This window comes from Oncorhynchus nerka, unplaced genomic scaffold, assembly GCF_034236695.1.
Source record: "Oncorhynchus nerka isolate Pitt River unplaced genomic scaffold, Oner_Uvic_2.0 unplaced_scaffold_1840, whole genome shotgun sequence".
Lineage (NCBI taxonomy): Eukaryota > Metazoa > Chordata > Actinopteri > Salmoniformes > Salmonidae > Oncorhynchus > Oncorhynchus nerka.
Window position 1 is genome coordinate 18,836 of NW_027039496.1, and position 21,297 is coordinate 40,132.

Consider the following 21,297-nt stretch of genomic DNA (forward strand, 5'->3'; position numbering starts at 1 on the left):
GTATCAAAGTAGTGTAGTGGAGGTATACGCAGGAATTCACCAGATTCCCACTTATTTCCCAGTGGGCATTGCGTTTACACACCTCTTAATCCCCAGGAGGCGTATCAAAGTAGTGTAGTGGAGGTATACGCAGGAATTCACCAGATTCCCACTTATTCCCAGTGGGCATTGCGTTTACACACCTCTTGATCCCCAGGAGGCGTATCAAAGTAGTGTAGTGGAGGTATACGCAGGAATTCACCAGATTCCCACTTATTCCCAGTGGGCATTGCGTTTACACACCTCTTGATCCCCAGGAGGCGTATCAAAGTAGTGTAGTGGAGGTATACGCAGGAATTCACCAGATTCCCACTTATTTCCCAGTGGGCATTGCGTTTACACACCTCTTGATCCCCAGGAGGCGTATCAAAGTAGTGTAGTGGAGGTATACGCAGGAATTCACCAGATTCCCACTTATTTCCCAGTGGGCATTGCGTTTACACACCTCTTAATCCCCAGGAGGCGTATCAAAGTAGTGTAGTGGAGGTATACGCAGGAATTCACCAGATTCCCACTTATTTCCCAGTGGGCATTGCGTTTACACACCTCTTAATCCCCAGGAGGCGTATCAAAGTAGTGTAGTGGAGGTATACGCAGGAATTCACCAGATTCCCACTTATTTCCCAGTGGGCATTGCGTTTACACACCTCTTGATCCCCAGGAGGCGTATCAAAGTAGTGTAGTGGAGGTATACGCAGGAATTCACCAGATTCCCACTTATTTCCCAGTGGGCATTGCGTTTACACACCTCTTAATCCCCAGGAGGCGTATCAAAGTAGTGTAGTGGAGGTATACGCAGGAATTCACCAGATTCCCACTTATTTCCCAGTGGGCATTGCGTTTACACACCTCTTAATCCCCAGGAGGCGTATCAAAGTAGTGTAGTGGAGGTATACGCAGGAATTCACCAGATTCCCACTTATTTCCCAGTGGGCATTGCGTTTACACACCTCTTAATCCCCAGGAGGCGTATCAAAGTAGTGTAGTGGAGGTATCCGCAGGAATTCACCAGATTCCCACTTATTTCCCAGTGGGCATTGCGTTTACACACCTCTTAATCCCCAGGAGGCGTATCAAAGTAGTGTAGTGGAGGTATCCGCAGGAATTCACCAGATTCCCACTTATTTCCCAGTGGGCATTGCGTTTACACACCTCTTAATCCCCAGGAGGCGTATCAAAGTAGTGTAGTGGAGGTATACGCAGGAATTCACCAGATTCCCACTTATTTCCCAGTGGGCATTGCGTTTACACACCTCTTAATCCCCAGGAGGCGTATCAAAGTAGTGTAGTGGAGGTATCCGCAGGAATTCACCAGATTCCCACTTATTTCCCAGTGGGCATTGCGTTTACACACCTCTTAATCCCCAGGAGGCGTATCAAAGTAGTGTAGTGGAGGTATACGCAGGAATTCACCAGATTCCCACTTATTTCCCAGTGGGCATTGCGTTTACACACCTCTTGATCCCCAGGAGGCGTATCAAAGTAGTGTAGTGGAGGTATACGCAGGAATTCACCAGATTCCCACTTATTTCCCAGTGGGCATTGCGTTTACACACCTCTTAATCCCCAGGAGGCGTATCAAAGTAGTGTAGTGGAGGTATACGCAGGAATTCACCAGATTCCCACTTATTTCCCAGTGGGCATTGCGTTTACACACCTCTTAATCCCCAGGAGGCGTATCAAAGTAGTGTAGTGGAGGTATACGCAGGAATTCACCAGATTCCCACTTATTTCCCAGTGGGCATTGCGTTTACACACCTCTTAATCCCCAGGAGGCGTATCAAAGTAGTGTAGTGGAGGTATCCGCAGGAATTCACCAGATTCCCACTTATTTCCCAGTGGGCATTGCGTTTACACACCTCTTAATCCCCAGGAGGCGTATCAAAGTAGTGTAGTGGAGGTATACGCAGGAATTCACCAGATTCCCACTTATTTCCCAGTGGGCATTGCGTTTACACACCTCTTGATCCCCAGGAGGCGTATCAAAGTAGTGTAGTGGAGGTATACGCAGGAATTCACCAGATTCCCACTTATTTCCCAGTGGGCATTGCGTTTACACACCTCTTAATCCCCAGGAGGCGTATCAAAGTAGTGTAGTGGAGGTATCCACCTTATCAATGAATAAACCTGAACAGATCAGGATGTTTAGCAGTACAATGCAGATAAACTATTGTTTCTTCACATTTTAAGTGCAGCAATGTGCGCATGGCGGTAGACCTAGAACAGTGCCCATGTTACAACATGTTGTGGGGAAAACACGGTTCTAAAACACCGTACAGTACAGGTGAATGGTTCCACGTTACAGATGGACATATCCATTAGACTGTAGACTGCTGATTGGCCCGTTTGTGGTAAGAAACCACGTTACAGATGGACATATCCATTAGACTGTACACTCCCCAGGAGGCGTATCAAAGACTGTGCTGGCCTGATGGTGGTATTTCCCAGGAACCACGTTACAGATGGACATATCCATTAGACTGTAGACTGCTGATTGGCCCATTTGTGGTAAGAAACCACATTACAGATGGACATATCCATTAGACTGTAGACTGCTGCTGGCCTGATGGTGGTAAGGAACCACGAATTCAGATGGACATATCCATTAGACTGTAGACTCCCAGTGGCCTGATGGTGGTAAGGAACCTCATTACAGATGGACATATCCATTAGACTGTAGTGGAGGATGGTGGTAAGAAACCCCATTACAGATGGACATATCCATTAGACTGTAGACTGCTGATTGGCCTGTTTGTGGTAGGAACCACGTATACAGATGGACATATCCATTAGACTGTAGACTGCTGATTGGCCTGATGGTGGTAAGAAACCACATTACAGATGGACATATCCATTAGACTGTATGCTGATTGGCCCGTTTGTGGTAAGGAACCACGTTACAGATGGACATATCCATTAAGTTAGACTGTAGACTGCTGCTGGCCTGATGGTGGTAAGGAACCACATTACAGATGGACATATCCATTAGACTGCCCAGGACCGTGTGGTAAGGAACCACATTACAGATGGACATATCCATTAGACTGCTGATTCCCCTTATTTCCCATTACAGATGGACATATCCATTAGACTGTAGACTGCTGATTGGCCCCAGGTAAGAAACCACATTAAAATGTAGTGACAACATAGATGATGAATGAGGTCTACCCAGGAATTCACCAGTCACCCCTTATTTCCCAGTGGGCATGATGAATGAGAGTCTACCCACTTCTCCAGTCACCCACACCACTGGCTATCAACAGTAGTGATGAATGAGAGGTCTACCCAGGAATTCTCCAGTCACCCCTACACCACTGGCTATGACAACCATGATGAATTGAGTCTACCCTCTCTCCAGTCCCCCTAGGACTGGCTATGACAACATACATGATGAATGAGGTCTACCCACTTCTCCAGTCACCCTACACCACTATACATGATGAATGAAAGTCTACCCACTTCTCCAGTCACCCCTACACCACTGGCTATGACAACATACAGATGGGCATGAGAGTCTACACACCTCTCCAGTCACCCAGGACTGGCTATGACAACATACATGATGAATGAGAGTATACCACTTCTCTAGTCACCTTATTTCACCACTGGCTATGACAACATACATGATGAATGAGAGTCTACAACTAGTCACCCCTACACCACTATACATGATGAATGAGAGTCTACCCACTTATTTCACCAGTGGGCCATGGCTATGACAACATCATGATGAATGAGAGGAGGCGTACAAACTTCTCCAGTCACCCTACACTACTGGCTATGACAACATACATGATGAATGAGAGTTCCCACTTATTTCCAGTGGGCCCCTTCACACCTGCTATAATGAATGAGAGGAGATCTCCAGTCACCCTACACCACTATACATGATGAATGAGAGTCTACCCACTTCTCCAGTCACCCCTACACCACTATACATGATGAATGAGAGTCTACCCACTTCTCCAGTCACCCCTACACCACTGGCAGACAACATACATGATGAATGAGAGTCTACCCACTTCTCCAGTCATTACACCACTATACATGATGAATGAGGCCACTTCTCCAGTCACCCCTACACCACTGGCTATGACAACATACATGATGAATGAGAGTATCCATTCTCCAGTCACCCCTACACCACTGGCTATGACCCAGATGGAATGAGAGTCTACCCACTTCTCCAGTCACCCTACACTACTGGCTATGACCATACATGATGAATGAACCCACTTCTCCAGTCATCCCTACACCACTATACATGATGAATGAAAGTCCTGACTTCTCCAGTGGGCACCACTGGCTTGACAACATACATGATGAATGAGAGTCTACCCACTTCTCCAGTCACCCCTACACCACTGGCTATGACAACATTCATGATGAATGAGAGTCTCCCACTTCTCCAGTCACCCCTACACCACTGGGCATGATGAATGAGAGTACCCACTTCTTAGTCATCCCCAGACTGGCTATGACAACATACCATGATGAATGAGAGTCTGAATTCTCCAGTCACCCTACACTACTGTGGACAACATACATGATGAATGAGAGTCTACCCACTTGGTCCAGTCACCCCTACACCACTATACAGATGAATGAGAGTACCCACTTCTCCAGTCACTTACACCCTATACATGATGGGAGAGTTACCCACTTTCCAGATCACCCCTATCCACTGGCTATGACAACATACATGATGAATGAGAGGTACCCACTTTCCAGTCACCCCTATCCACTGGCTATGACAACATACATGATGAATGAGAGTCTACCACTTCTCCAGTCACCCTACACTACTGGCTATGACAACATACATGATGAATGAGAGTCTACCCACTTCTCCAGTCACCCCATGGACATATCCATGATGAATGAGAGTCTACCCACTTCTCCAGTCACCCCTTATTTCCACTATACATGATGAATGAGAGTCTACCACTTTCCAGTCACCCCTACACCACTGGCTATGACAACATACATGATGAATGAGGTATACCCACTTCTCCAGTCACCCCTACACCACTATACATGATGAATGAGGCATAGTCACCCCCTACACCACTGGCTATGACAACATACATGATGAATGAGAGTCTACCCACTTCTCCAGTCACCCCTACACCACTGGCTATGACAACATACATGATGAATGAGATTCCCACTTCTCCAGTCACCCCTAGGCTATGACAACATACATGATGAATGAGAGTCTACCCACTTCTCCAGTCACCCCTATTGGACACCACTGGCTATGACAACATACATGATGAATGAGAGTCCATACCCACTATGACAACATACATGATGAATGAGAGTCTACCCACTTCTCCAGTCACCCCTACACCACTGGCAACATTGATGAATGAGAGTCTACCCACTACAACATACATTGAATGAGAGTCCCCACTTCCCAGTCACCCCTACACCACTGGCTATGACAACATACATGATGAATGAGAGTCTACCAGATTCTCCAGTCACCCCTAGTGGGCATGATGAATGAGAGTCTACCCACCTCCAGTCACCCCTACATCCACTGGCTATGACAACAGTACATGATGAATGAGAGTCTACCCACTTCTCCAGTCACCCCTCACCACTATACAGTGATTGAGTTTACTATTCACCCCCAGGACTATACATGATGAATGAGGTCTACCCACTTCTCCAGTCACCCCTACACCACTATACATGATTGAGAGTCTACCCACTTCTCCAGTCACCCCTAACTATACATGATGAATGAGAGTCTACCCACTTCTCCAGTCACCCCCTACACCACTGGCTATGACAACAGTACATGATGAATGAGAGTCTACCCACTTCTCCAGTTACCCCTCACCACTATACATGATGAATGAGAGTCTACACACTTCTCCAGTCACCCCTACACCACTGGCTATGACAACATACATGATGAATGAGAGTCTACCCACTTCTCCAGTCACCCCTCACCACTATACATGATGAATGAGAGTCTACCCACTTCTCCAGTCACCCCTACACCACTATACATGATGAATGAGAGTCTACCCACTTCTCCAGTCACCCCTACACCACTATCAAATGATGAATGAGAGTCTACCCACGTCTCCAGTCACCCCTACACCACTATACATGATGAATGAGAGTCTACCCACTTCTCCAGTCACCCCTACACCACTGGCTATGACAACATACATGATGAATGAGAGTCTACCCACTTCTCCAGTCACCCCTACACCACTATACACGATGAATGAGAGTCTACCCACTTCTCCAGTCACCCCTACACCACTGGCTATGACAACATACATGATGAATGAGAGTCTACCCACTTCTCCAGTCACCCCCTACACCACTATACATGATGAATGAGAGTCTACCCACTTCTCCAGTCACCCCTACACCACTATACATGATGAATGAGAGTCTACCCACTTCTCCAGTCACCCCTACACCACTATACATGATGAATGAGAGTCTACCCACTTCTCCAGTCACCCCTACACCACTGGCTATGACAACATACATGATGAATGAGAGTCTACCCACTTCTCCAGTCACCCTACACTACTGGCTATGACAACATACATGATGAATGAGAGTCTACCCACTTCTCCAGTCACCCCCTACACCACTATACATGATGAATGAGAGTCTACCCACTTCTCCAGTCACCCCTACACCACTATACATGATGAATGAGAGTCTACCCACTTCTCCAGTCACCCCTACACCACTGGCTATGACAACATACATGATGAATGAGAGTCTACCCACTTCTCCAGTCACCCCTACACCACTGGCTATGACAACATACATGATGAATGAGAGTCTACCCACTTCTCCAGTCACCCTACACTACTGGCTATGACAACATACATGATGAATGAGAGTCTACCCACTTCTCCAGTCACCCCTACACCACTGATGAATATGACAAGTCACCCCTACATGATGAATGATGAGGTCTACCCACTTCTCCAGTCACCCCTACACCACTATACACGATGAATGAGAGTCTACCCACTTCTCCAGTCACCCCTACACCACTGGCTATGACAACATACATGATGAATGAGAGTCTACCCACTTCTCCAGTCACCCCTACACCACTATACATGATGAATGAGAGTCTACCCACTTCTCCAGTCACCCCTACACCACTATACATGATGAATGAGAGTCTACCCACTTCTCCAGTCACCCCTACACCACTATACATGATGAATGAGAGTCTACCCACTTCTCCAGTCACCCCTACACCACTGGCTATGACAACATACATGATGAATGAGAGTCTACCCACTTCTCCAGTCACCCTACACTACTGGCTATGACAACATACATGATGAATGAGAGTCTACCCACTTCTCCAGTCACCCCCTACACCACTATACATGATGAATGAGAGTCTACCCACTTCTCCAGTCACCCCTACACCACTATACATGATGAATGAGAGTCTACCCACTTCTCCAGTCACCCCTACACCACTGGCTATGACAACATACATGATGAATGAGAGTCTACCCACTTCTCCAGTCACCCCTACACCACTGGCTATGACAACATACATGATGAATGAGAGTCTACCCACTTCTCCAGTCACCCTACACTACTGGCTATGACAACATACATGATGAATGAGAGTCTACCCACTTCTCCAGTCACCCCCTACACCACTATACATGATGAATGAGAGTCTACCCACTTCTCCAGTCACCCCTACACCACTATACATGATGAATGAGAGTCTACCCACTTCTCCAGTCACCCCTACACCACTGGCTATGACAACATACATGATGAATGAGAGTCTACCCACTTCTCCAGTCACCCCTACACCACTATACATGATGAATGAGAGTCTCCACTTCTCCAGTCACCCCTACACCACTGGCTATGACAACATGATGAATGAGAGTCTACCCACTTCTCCAGTCACCCCTACACCACTGGCTATGACAACATACATGATGAATGAGAGTCTACCCACTTCTCCAGTCACCCCTACACCACTGGCTATGACAACATGGCATGATGAATGAGAGTCTACCCACTTCTCCAGTCACCCCTACACCACTGGTTATGACAACATACATGATGAGATCTACCCACTATGACAACATACATGATGAATGAGAGTCCCACTTCTCCAGTCACCCCTACACCACTGGCTATGATACATGATGAATGAGAGTCTACCCACTTGATGACAACATACATGATGAATGAGAGTCTACCCACTTCTCCAGTCACCCCTACACCACTGGCTATGACAACATACATGATGAATGAGAGTCTACCCACTTCTCCAGTCACCCCTACACCACTATACATGATGAATGAGAGTCTACCCACTTCTCCAGTCACCCTGACCACTGGCTATGACAACATACATGATGAATGAGAGTCTACCCACTTCTCCAGTCACCCCTACACCACTGATGAATGAGAGTCTACCCACTTCTCCAGACCCCTACACCACTATACATGATGAATGAGAGTCTACGCACTTCTCCAGTCACCCCTACACCACTGAGAGTCTATTCTCCAGTCACCCCTACACTACTATACATGATGAATGAGAGTCTACCCACTTCTCCAGTCACCCCTACACCACTGGCCTATGACAACATACATGATGAATGAGAGTCTACCCACTTCTCCAGTCACCCCTACACCACTATACATGATGAATGAGAGTCTACCCACTTCTCCAGTCACCCCTACACCACTGGCTATGACAACATACATGATGAATGAGAGTCTACCCACTTCTCCAGTCACCCCTACACCACTATACATGATGAATGAGAGTCTACCCACTTCTCCAGTCACCCCTACACCACTATACATGATGAATGAGAGTCTACCCACTTCTCCAGTCACCCCTACACCACTATACATGATGAATGAGCTGACCCACTGGTCCAGTCACCCCTACACCACTATACATGATGAATGAGAGTCTACCCACTTCTCCAGTCACCCCTACACCACTGGCTATGACAACATACATGATGAATGAGAGTCTACCCACTTCTCCAGTCACCCCTACACCACTATACATGATGAATGAGAGTCTACCCACTTCTCCAGTCACCCCTACACCACTGGCTATGACAACATGATGAATGAGAGTCTACCCACTTCTCCAGTCACCCCTACACCACTATACATGATGAATGAGAGTCTACCCACTTCTCCAGTCACCCCACCACTACACCACTATCACATGAGATGAATGAGAGTCTACCCACTTCTCCAGTCACCCCTGGCCACTATACATGATGAATGAGAGTCTACCCACTTCTCCAGTCACCCCTACACCACTATACATGATGAATGAGAGTCTACCCACTTCTCCAGTCACCCCCTACACCACTACATACATGATGAATGAGAGTCTACCCACTTCTCCAGTCACCCCTACACCACTATACATGATGAATGAGAGTCTACCCACTTCTCCAGTCACCCCTACACCACTATACATGATGAATGAGAGTCTACCCACTGTCACCCCTACACCACTATACATGATGAATGAGAGTCTACCCACTTCTCCAGTCACCCCTATCACATTAGACATGATGAAGACTATACTGGCCTGATGAATGAGAGTCTACCCACTTCTCCAGTCACCCATTACACTGTACTATACATGATGAATGAGAGTCTACCCACTTCTCCAGTCACCCCTACACACTATACATGATGAATGAGAGTCTACCCACTTCTCCAGTCACCCCTACACCACTATACATGATGAATGAGAGTCTACCCACTTCTCCAGTCACCCCTACACTACTATACATGATGAATGAGAGTCTACCCACTTCTCCAGTCACCCCTACACCACTATACATGATGAATGAGAGTCTACCCACTTCTCCAGTCACCCCTACCACTACTATACATGATGAATGAGAGTCTACCCACTTCTCCAGTCACCCCCTACACCACTGGCTATGACAACATACATGATGAATGAGAGTCTACCCACTTCTCCAGTCACCCCTACACCACTATACATGATGAATGAGAGTCTACCCACTTCTCCAGTCACCCCTACACCACTGCTATGACAACATACATGATGAATGAGAGTCTACCCACTTCTCCAGTCACCCCTACACCACTACATGATGAATGAGAGTCTACCCACGTCTCCAGTCACCCCTACACCACTATACATGATGAATGAGAGTCTACCCACTTCTCCAGTCACCCCTACACCACTATACATGATGAATGAGAGTCTACCCACTTCTCCAGTCACCCCTACACCACTATACATGATGAATGAGAGTCTACCCACTTCTCCAGTCACCCCTACACCACTGGCTATGACAACATACATGATGAATGAGAGTCTACCCACTTCTCCAGTCACCCCTACACCACTGGCTATGACAACATACATGATGAATGAGAGTCTACCCACTTCTCCAGTCACCCCTACACCACTGGCTATGACAACATACATGATGAATGAGAGTCTACCCACTTCTCCAGTCACCCCTACACCACTATACATGATGAATGAGAGTCTACCCACTTCTCCAGTCACCCCTACACCACTATACATGATGAATGAGAGTCTACCCACTTCTCCAGTCACCCCCTACACCACTATACATGATGAATGAGAGTCTACCCACTTCCCAAATGATCTGATGCACCTTATGAGAGAAAACATCTTTACACTCTGAAACACCTGTATCTGAAATTTATTTGACCAATGTCATTTACATGTCAAGTTACTATTTTGGCATATTACCATAACATAAAAGAGGATATATACAAGAATATAATATTATTCTCTTTACCAGTAAAACCAGAAGATTTACGCAATAATGATTATATTTAACATTCGGTTATTATAAACATCTTATCATTCATAACTGAAATACTGCAGCTCAGAATCTATCCACAGACGACGGTTATTTTGGTCGGTTCTATTTCGTCTGTAGGTCAAGACCACACCCCCCCCACCTGATCCATTCAGTGTTATCCTACACCCCCACCTGATCCATTCAGTGTTATCCTACACCCCCCCCACCTGATCCATTCAGTGTTATCCTACACCCCCCCACCTGATCCATTCAGTGTCCAGGGTTATCCTACACCCCCCCCTGATCCATTCTGTGTCCAGGGTTATCCTACACCCCCCCCCCACCTGATCCATTCAGTGTCCAGGGTTATCCTACACCCCCCCACCCACCTGATCCATTCAGTGTCCAGGGTTATCCTACACCCCCCCCCCACCTGATCCATTCTGTGTCCAGGGTTATCCTACACCCCCCCACCTGATCCATTCTGTGTCCAGGGTTATCCTACACCCCCCCCCCACCTGATCCATTCTGTGTCCAGTGTTATCCTACACCCCCCCCCACCTGATCCATTCTGTGTCCAGTGTTATCCTACACCCCCCCCACCCCTACCTGTAACTAGGACAACTCTGGTCCAATGAGGTGTAGGTTGAAACTATAAACTATTTTCTCCTTCTATTTTTCTCAGCATCCTGTGCAAAACATAACGGACACATTTGAATCAAAAACAATAGTTCATTGTATAAATCCACAGGTATTGTCATCAGGCATCCCCAGTTGGGATGCAACTCTGTGTGCTGTAGTCCATGTTGAACCCTCCAGTCTGTCTGTCTAGTGTTGCTTCGCTTCTAAGGTGACTGCTCCAGAAGCTGCTGACGTCGTCTCAGGATCTCAGCGAACTGGGCGCGCTCCGTGGCGTCCTGGAAACAGAAACCGTGACAACGTAAAGGGGCGTGGTCACGAGGGAGGTGGGCGAGGCCCGGAGGGTTCAGTGGCTGCTGCACTCGTCAAATGACCCCCACCCCGGAGTCACAGGCGGTGACCGACAGCTTCTCCTGACGCCTCCGCATGATCTCCTGCAGCTCTGACCCTGAACTCCTCTGGAGGTGAGATAGAGAGGGGGAGGGGAGAGAGAGAGGGGATATAGGGAGAGATAGAGCGGGGGAGGAACGGAGGGGGATATAGAGAGAGAAAGGGGGATATAGAGAGAGAAAGGGGGATATAGAGAGAGAAAAGGAGAGAGAGGGGGATATATAGAGAGAAAGGGGGATATAGAGAGAGAAAAGGAGGATATAGAGAGAGGGGGGATATAGAGAGAGAAAAGGGGGATATAGAGAGACAAAGGGGGATATAGAGAGAGAAAGGGGGATATAGAGAGAGAAAGGGGGATATAGAGAGAAAGGGGGATATAGAGAGAGAAAGGGGGGGATATAGAGAGAGAAAGAGGGGATATAGAGAGAGAAAAGGAGAGAGGGGGATATAGAGAGAGAAAGGGGGATATATAGAGAGAAAGGGGGATATAGAGAGAAAGAGGGGATATAGAGAGAGAAAGAGGGGATATAGAGAGAGAAAAGGAGAGAGTGGGGATATAGAGAGCGAAAGGGGGATATAGAGAGAGAAAGGGGGATATATAGAGAGAAAGAGGGGGATATAGAGAGAAAGGGGGATATAGATTGAAAGGGGGATATATAGAGAGAAAGAGGGGATATAGAGAGAGAAAAGGAGAGAGGGGGATATAGAGAGAGAAAGGGGGATATAAGAGAGAGAAAGGGGGATATAGAGAGAGAAAGGGGGATATAGAGAGAGAAAGGGGGATATAGAGAGAGAAAGGGGGATATAGAGAGAAAAGGGGGATATAGAGAGAGAAAGGGGGAAATAGAGAGAGAAAGGGGGATATAGAGAGAGAAAGGGGGATATAGAGAGAGAAAGGGGGATATAGAGAGAGAAAGGGGGATATAGAGAGAGAAAGGGGGATATAGAGAGAGAACGGGGGATATAGAGAGAGAAAGGGGGATATAGAGAGAGAAAGGGGGATATAGAGAGAAAGGGGGATATAGAGAGAAAGGGGGATATATAGAGAGAAAGAGGGGGATATAGAGAGGGAAAGGGGGATATAGAGAGAAAGGGGGATATAGAGAGAAGGGGGATATAGAGAGAAAGGGGGATATATAGAGAGAAAGAGGGGGATATAGAGAGGGAAAGGGGGATATAGAGAGAGAAAGGGGGATATATAGAGAGAAAGGGGGATATATAGAGAGAAAGGGGGATATATAGAGAGAAAGAGGGGATATAGAGAGAGAAAAGGAGAGAGGGGGATATAGAGAGAGAAAGGGGGATATAGAGAGAGAAAGGGGAATATATAGAGAGAAAGGGGGGATATATAGAGAGAAAGAGGGGGGATATAGAGAGAGAAAAGGAGAGAGAGGGGGGATATAGAGAGAGAGGGGGGATATAGATAGAGAAAAGGAGAGAGGGGGGATATAGAGAGAGAAAGAGATATCAGAGAAAGGAGGTTAGAGTCAGTAGAGATGTCTCCCACAGGGGAACACTACGGAACTAAATAATGTCCGCATTCATCACAGCAAGGGCTGAATCATAGAGTTGAAAACAGCAGTGAGGTCCCTCTAGAAACCATTCTAGTGTTTATAACTCTACGAATCCACTAGAGAACAGGGGAGAAGCCTCACCAGCTGGGCTGAATCATAGAGTTGAAAACAGTAGTGAGGTCTCTCTAGAAACCATTCTAGTGTTTATAACTCTACGAATCCACTAGATGAGCTTCAGGGGAGAAGCCTCGCCAGCTGGGCTGAATCATAGAGTTGAAAACAGTAGTGAGGTCTCTCTAGAAACCATTCTAGTGTTTATAACTCTACGAATCCACTAGAGAACAGGGGAGAAGCCTCGCCAGCTGGGCTGAATCATAGAGTTGAAAACAGTAGTGAGGTCTCTCTAGAAACCGTTCTAGTGTTTATAACTCTACGAATCCACTAGATGAGCGTCAGGGAAGAAGCCTCACCAGCTGGGCTGAATCATAGAGTTGAAAACAGTAGTGAGGTCTCTCTAGAAACCATTCTAGTGTTTATAACTCTACGAATCCACTAGAGAACAGGGGAGAAGCCTCGCCAGCTGGGCTGAATCATAGAGTTGAAAACAGTAGTGAGGTCTCTCTAGAAACCATTCTAGTGTTTATAACTCTATGAATCCACTAGATGAGCGTCAGGGAAGAAGCCTCACCAGCTGGGCAGCTACAGGGAAACTGTTAGTGAATGATGTTAGTGAATGATGTTAGCTTTGCTAGCTCTGGCCTGAGAGAGCTGTTGTCCTGCAGACCTACCGACATTTGGACTGAGAACCAGTAGTATAACACTCAACCTGTTATAAACTGACCTGCAGTTCCATTAGTAGAATAACACTCAACCTGTTCTAAACTGACCTGTAGTTACATTAGTAGTATAACACTCAACCTGTTATAAACTGACCTGTAGTTCCATTAGTAGTATAACACTCAACCTGTTATAAACTGACCTGTAGTTCCATTAGTAGTATAACACTCAACCTGTTATAAACTGACCTGTAGTTACATTAGTAGTATTACACTCAACCTGTTATAAACTGACCTGTAGATCCATTAGTAGTATTATACATTACACTCAACCTGTTCTAAACTGACCTGTAGTTCCATTAGTAGTATAACACTCAACCTGTTCTAAACTGACCTGTAGTTCCATTAGTAGTATAACACTCAACCTGTTATAAACTGACCTGTAGTTCCATTAGTAGTATAACACTCAACCTGTTATAAACTGACCTATAGTTCCATTAGTAGTATAACACTCAACCTGTTCTAAACTTACCTGCAGTTCCATTAGTAGTATAACACTCAACCTGTTCTAAACTGACCTGTAGTTCCATTAGTAGTATTATACATTACACTCAACCTGTTATAAACTGACCTGTAGTTCCATTAGTAGTATTATACATTACACTCAACCTGTTATAAACTGACCTGTAGTTCCATTAGTAGTATAACACTCAACCTGTTCTAAAATGACCTGTAATTACATTAGTAGTATAACACTCAACCTGTTCTAAAATGACCTGTAGTTCCATTAGTTGAATAACACTCAACCTGTTCTAAACTGACCTGTAGTTCCATTAGTAGTATTATACATTACACTCAACCTGTTATAAACTGACCTGTAGTTCCATTAGTAGTATAACACTCAACCTGTTCTAAACTTACCTGCAGTTCCATTAGTTGAATAACACTCAACCTGTTCTAAAATGACCTGTAGTTACATTAGTAGTATAACACTCAACCTGTTCTAAACTGACCTGTAGTTACATTAGTAGTATAACACTCAACCTGTTCTAAAATGGCCTGTAATTACATTAGTAGTATAACACTCAACCTGTTCTAAACTGACTTGTAGTTCCATTAGTAGTATAACACTCAACCTGTTATAAACTGACCTGTAGTTCCATTAGTAGTATTATACATTACACTCAACCTGTTATAAACTGACCTGTAGTTCCATTAGTAGTATTATACATTACACTCAACCTGTTATAAACTGACCTGTAGTTCCATTAGTAGTATTATACATTACACTCAACCTGTTATAAACTGACCTGTAGTTCCATTAGTAGTATTATACATTACACTCAACCTGTTCTAAACTGACCTGTAGTTCCATTAGTAGTATTATACATTACACTCAACCTGTTCTAAACTTACCTGCAGTTCCATTAGTTGAATAACACTCAACCTGTTCTAAACTGACCTGTAGTTCCATTAGTAGTATTATACATTACACTCAACCTGTTATAAACTGACCTGTAGTTCCATTAGTAGTATTATACATTGTTCTAAAATGACCTAGTTCCATTACACTCAACCTGTTATAAACTGACCTGTAGTTCCATTAGTAGTATTATACATTACACTCAACCTGTTCTAAACTTACCTGCAGTTCCATTAGTTGAATAACACTCAACCTGTTCTAAAATGACCTGTAGTTCCATTAGTAGTATAACACTCAACCTGTTCTAAACTTACCTGCAGTTCCATTAGTTGAATAACACTCAACCTGTTCTAAAATGACCTGTAGTTACATTAGTAGTATAACACTCAACCTGTTCTAAACTGACCTGTAGTTACATTAGTAGTATAACACACTCAACCTGTTCTAAAATGGCCTGTAGTTCCATTAGTAGTATAACACTCAACCTGTTCTAAACTGACCTGTAGTTCCATTAGTAGTATAACACTCAACCTGTTCTAAAATGACCTGTAGTTACATTAGTAGTATAACACTCAACCTGTTCTAAACTGACCTGTAGTTACATTAGTAGTATAACACTCAACCTGTTCTAAAATGGCCTGTAATTACATTAGTAGTATAACACTCAACCTGTTCTAAACTGACCTGTAGTTCCATTAGTAGTATAACACTCAACCTGTTATAAACTGACCTGTAGTTCCATTAGTAGTATTATACATTACACTCAACCTGTTATAAACTGACCTGTAGTTCCATTAGTAGTATTATACATTACACTCAACCTGTTCTAAAATTACCTGTAGTTCCATTAGTAGTATAACACTCAACCTGTTCTAAACTGACCTGTAGTTCCATTAGTAGTATTATACATTACACTCAACCTGTTATAAACTGACCTGTAGTTCCATTAGTAGTATTATACATTACACTCAACCTGTTATAAACTGACCTGTAGTTCCATTAGTAGTATTATACATTACACTCAACCTGTTCTAAACTGACCTGTAGTTCCATTAGTAGTATAACACTCAACCTGTTCTAAACTGACCTGTAGTTCCATTAGTAGTATAACACTCAACCTGTTATAAACTGACCTGTAGTTCCATTAGTAGTATTACACTCAACCTGTTATAAACTGACCTGTAGTTCCATTAGTAGTATTATACATTACACTCAACCTGTTCTAAACTTACCTGCAGTTCCATTAGTTGAATAACACTCAACCTGTTCTAAAATGACCTGTAGTTCCATTAGTAGTATAACACTCAACCTGTTATAAACTGACCTGTAGTTACATTAGTAGTATTACACTCAACCTGTTATAAACTGACCTGTAGTTCCATTAGTAGTATTATACATTACACTCAACCTGTTCTAAACTTACCTGCAGTTCCATTAGTTGAATAACACTCAACCTGTTCTAAAATGACCTGTAGTTCCATTAGTAGTATAACACTCAACCTGTTATAAAATGACCTGTAGTTCCATTAGTAGTATAACACTCAACCTGTTATAAACTGACCCGTAGTTCCATTAGTTGAATAACACTCAACCTGTTCTAAAATGACCTGTAGTTACATTAGTAGTAGTAGTAGTGATATGGTATGATATGATTCTCCATGGCAGTGCAGGCTGAGCTACATGGTGAGAGGTGAGGGATGGCAACGCTTACAGACAGGAGGAGACCGGGAGGAGGGTTCTTAAAGCCATGGTGGTTATCTAGGAAGGAGACCAGGAGGAGGGTTCTTAAAGCCATGGTGGTTATCTAGGAAGGAGACCAGGAGGAGGGTTCTTAAAGCCATGGTGGTTATCTAGGAAGGAGACCAGGAGGAGGGTTCTTAAAGCCATGGTGGTTATCTAGGAAGGAGACCAGGAGGAGGGTTCTTAAAGCCATGGTGGTTATCTAGGTATAAGACCAGGAGGAGTTCTAAAGCCATGGTGGTTATCTAGGATAACAGACCAGGAGGACCTTCTATAAAGCCATGGTGGTTATCTAGGAAGGAGACCAGGAGGAGGGTTCTAAAGCCATGGTGGTTATCTAGTAGGAGACCAGGATTACACTTCTTAAAGCCATGGTGGTTATCTAGGAAGGAGACCAGGAGGAGGGTTCTTCCATGGTGGTTATCTAGGAATAGACACTCAGGAGGTGTTCTAAAAGCCATGGTGGTTATCTAGGAAGGAGACCAGGAGGAGGGTTCTTAAAACCCATGGTGGTTCCATTAGGAAGGAGACCAGGTTCTAAACTTACCTTAAAGTTCCATGGTGGTTATCTAGGAAAAGACCAGGAGGTTAGGGTTCTCAACCATGGTGGTTATCTAAATGAGACCAGGTAGGAGGGTTAACACTCAAGCCATGGTGGTTATCTAGGAAGGAGACCAGGAGGTGGGTTCTAAAATGCCATGGTGGTTATCTAGGAGTAGACCAGGAGGTGAAAGCCATGGTGGTTATCTAGGAAGGATTCTCCATGGTGGTTATCTAGGAAGGAGACCAGGTGAGGAGGGTTCTGAAAGGATGGTGGTTATCTAGGAAGGAGACCAGGAGGAGGGTTCTTAAAGCCATGGTGGTTATCTAGGAAGGAGACCAGGAGGTGGGGTTCTTAAAGCCATGGTGGTTATCTAGGAAGGAGACCAGGAGGAGGGTTCTTAAAGCCATGGTGGTTATCTAGGAAGGAGACCAGGAGGAGGGTTCTTAAAGCCATGGTGGTTATCTAGGAAGGAGACCAGGAGGAGGGTTCTTAAAGCCATGGTGGTTATCTAGGAAGGAGACCAGGAGGAGGGTTCTTAAAGCCATGGTGGTTATCTAGGAAGGAGACCAGGAGGAGGGTTCTTAAAGCCATGGTGGTTATCTAGGAAGGAGACCAGGAGGAGGGTTCTTAAAGCCATGGTGGTTATCTAGGAAGGAGACCAGGAGGTGGGTTCTTAAAGCCATGGTGGTTATCTAGGAAGGAGACCAGGAGGAGGGTTCTTAAAGCCATGGTGGTTATCTAGGAAGGAGACCAGGAGGAGGGTTCTTAAAGCCATGGTGGTTATCTAGGAAGGAGACCAGGAGGAGGGTTCTTAAAGCCATGGTGGTTATCTAGGAAGGAGACCAGGAGGAGGGTTCTTAAAGCCATGGTGGTTATCTAGGAAGGAGACCAGGAGGAGGGTTCTTAAAGCCATGGTGGTTATCTAGGAAGGAGACCAGGAGGTGGGTTCTTAAAGCCATGGTGGTTATCTAGGAAGGAGACCAGGAGGAGGGTTCTTAAAGCCATGGTGGTTATCTAGGAAGGAGACCAGGAGGAGGGTTCTTAAAGCCATGGTGGTTATCTAGGAAGGAGACCAGGAGGAGGGTTCTTAAAGCCATGGTGGTTATCTAGGAATGAGACCAGGAGGAGGGTTCTTCCATGGTGGTTATCTAGGAAGGAGACCAGGAGGTGGGTTCTTAAAGCCATGGTGGTTATCTAGGAAGGAGACCAGGAGGAGACCAGGAGGAGGGTTCTTAAAGCCATGGTGGTTATCTAGGAAGGAGACCAGGAGGTGGGTTCTTAAAGCCATGGTGGTTATCTAGGAAGGAGACCAGGAGGTGGGTTCTTAAAGCCATGGTGGTTATCTAGGAAGGAGACCAGGAGGAGGGTTCTTAAAGCCATGGTGGTTATCTAGGAAGGAGACCAGGAGGAGGGTTCTTAAAGCCATGGTGGTTATCTAGGAAGGAGACCAGGAGGTGGGGTCTTAAAGCCATGGTGGTTATCTAGGAAGGAGACCAGGAGGAGACCAGGAGGAGGGTTCTTAAAGCCATGGTGGTTATCTAGGAAGGAGACCAGGAGGTGGGTTCTTAAAGCCATGGTGGTTATCTAGGAAGGAGACCAGGAGGTGGGTTCTTAAAGCCATGGTGGTTATCTAGGAAGGAGACCAGGAGGAGGGTTCTTAAAGCCATGGTGGTTATCTAGGAAGGAGACCAGGAGGAGGGTTCTTAAAGCCATGGTGGTTATCTAGGAAGGAGACCAGGAGGTGGGGTCTTAAAGCCATGGTGGTTATCTAGGAAGGAGACCAGGAGGTGGGGTCTTAAAGCCATGGTGGTTATCTAGGAAGGAGACCAGGAGGAGGGTTCTTAAAGCCATGGTGGTTATCTAGGAAGGAGACCAGGAGGAGGGTTCTTAAAGCCATGGTGGTTATCTAGGAAGGAGACCAGGAGGTGGGGTCTTAAAGCCATGGTGGTTATCTAGGAAGGAGACCAGGAGGTGGGTTCTTAAAGCCATGGTGGTTATCTAGGAAGGAGACCAGGAGGAGGGTTCTTAAAGCCATGGTGGTTATCTAGGAAGGAGACCAGGAGGAGGGTTCTTAAAGCCATGGTGGTTATCTAGGAAGGAGACCAGGAGGTGGGTTCTTAAAGCCATGGTGGTTATCTAGGAAGGAGACCAGGAGGAGACCGGGAGGAGGGTTCTTAAAGCCATGGTGGTTATCTAGGAAGGGGAATCTCAGTTTTTAGTCTCCATCTGCTGGCCAGCTTCACAACATTTAGAAAAACAGCCTGTTATCATACTTGTTTAAGTATGAGAAAATATTGATCCAAACTTAAGACTGTTTTTCAATGTGAGCAGTTGATACAAGACATACCGTATGTTATCTTGACCTGCACACTGGATTGTCTAAGTGGTGGATTGGGTTTAGAACACAGACCGGTGAGGTGCGTTAGCCTAGTGAGACAGGTGTGCAGAAGTCCTGAACAGAAGAGAGCCGTGACTACAGGAACGCTGGCCAACAGAGTAGAGCCTAGAACAACCGATCTAGTGGAACAATACCTTAGTGAGAGTTTAGAGTCTGAAGACTGCAGTGGTCAGAAGAAGACCTGCAGGAGGACAGAGACCAGACAGAAACCACACCTTGCCAAAGCTTTAAAGAGCATGTAGACTGCAAGTATCCCTGAAAACACCTGTATATACCTGCAAACACCTGTATGTACCTGCAAAGACCTGTATGTACCTGCAAAGACCTGTATATACCTGTAAATACCTGTATGTACCTGTATGTACCTGTAAACACCTGTATGTACCTGTAAAGACCTGTATGTACCTGCAAACACCTGTATGTACCTGTATGTACCTGCAAACACCTGTATGTACCTGTAAAGACCTGTATGTACCTGCAAACACCTGTATGTACCTGTAAAGACCTGTATGTACCTGTATGTACCTGTAAACACCTGTATGTACCTGCAAACACCTGTATGTACCTGTAAAGACCTGTATGTACCTGCAAAGACCTGTATGTACCTGCAAAGACCTGTATGTACCTGTAAATACCTGTATGTACCTGTAAATACCTGTATGTACCTGTAAACACCTGTATGTACCTGCAAAGACCTGTATATACCTGTAAATACCTGTATGTACCTGTAAAGACCTGTATGTACCTGTATGTACCTGTATGTACCTGCAAACACCTGTATGTACCTGTAAACACCTGTATGTACCTGCAAACACCTGTATGTACTTGTATGTACCTGTAAAGACCTGTATGTACCTGCAAACACCTGTATGTACCTGTAAAGACCTGTATGTACCTGTAAACACCTGTATGTACCTGTAAACACCTGTATGTACCTGCAAACACCTGTATGTACCTGTAAAGACCTGTATGTACCTGCAAAGACCTGTATGTACCTGC

General features: G+C 45.2%; 1 protein-coding gene across 1 annotated transcript in view; it reads right to left on the reverse strand.

Moving 5' to 3' along the window:
* Positions 1 to 11,476: 11,476 nt before the first annotated feature.
* The window catches only part of LOC135567763 (epidermal growth factor receptor kinase substrate 8-like), a 35,032-nt gene continuing 25,211 nt past the window's right edge, over positions 11,477 to 21,297 (reverse strand). The window contains exon 8 of the mRNA XM_065014986.1: positions 11,477 to 11,971. Within this exon, the coding sequence (XP_064871058.1) occupies positions 11,879 to 11,971 (93 nt within the window). The 3' untranslated portion in view covers positions 11,477 to 11,878. The remainder of the gene's footprint in view (positions 11,972 to 21,297) is intronic.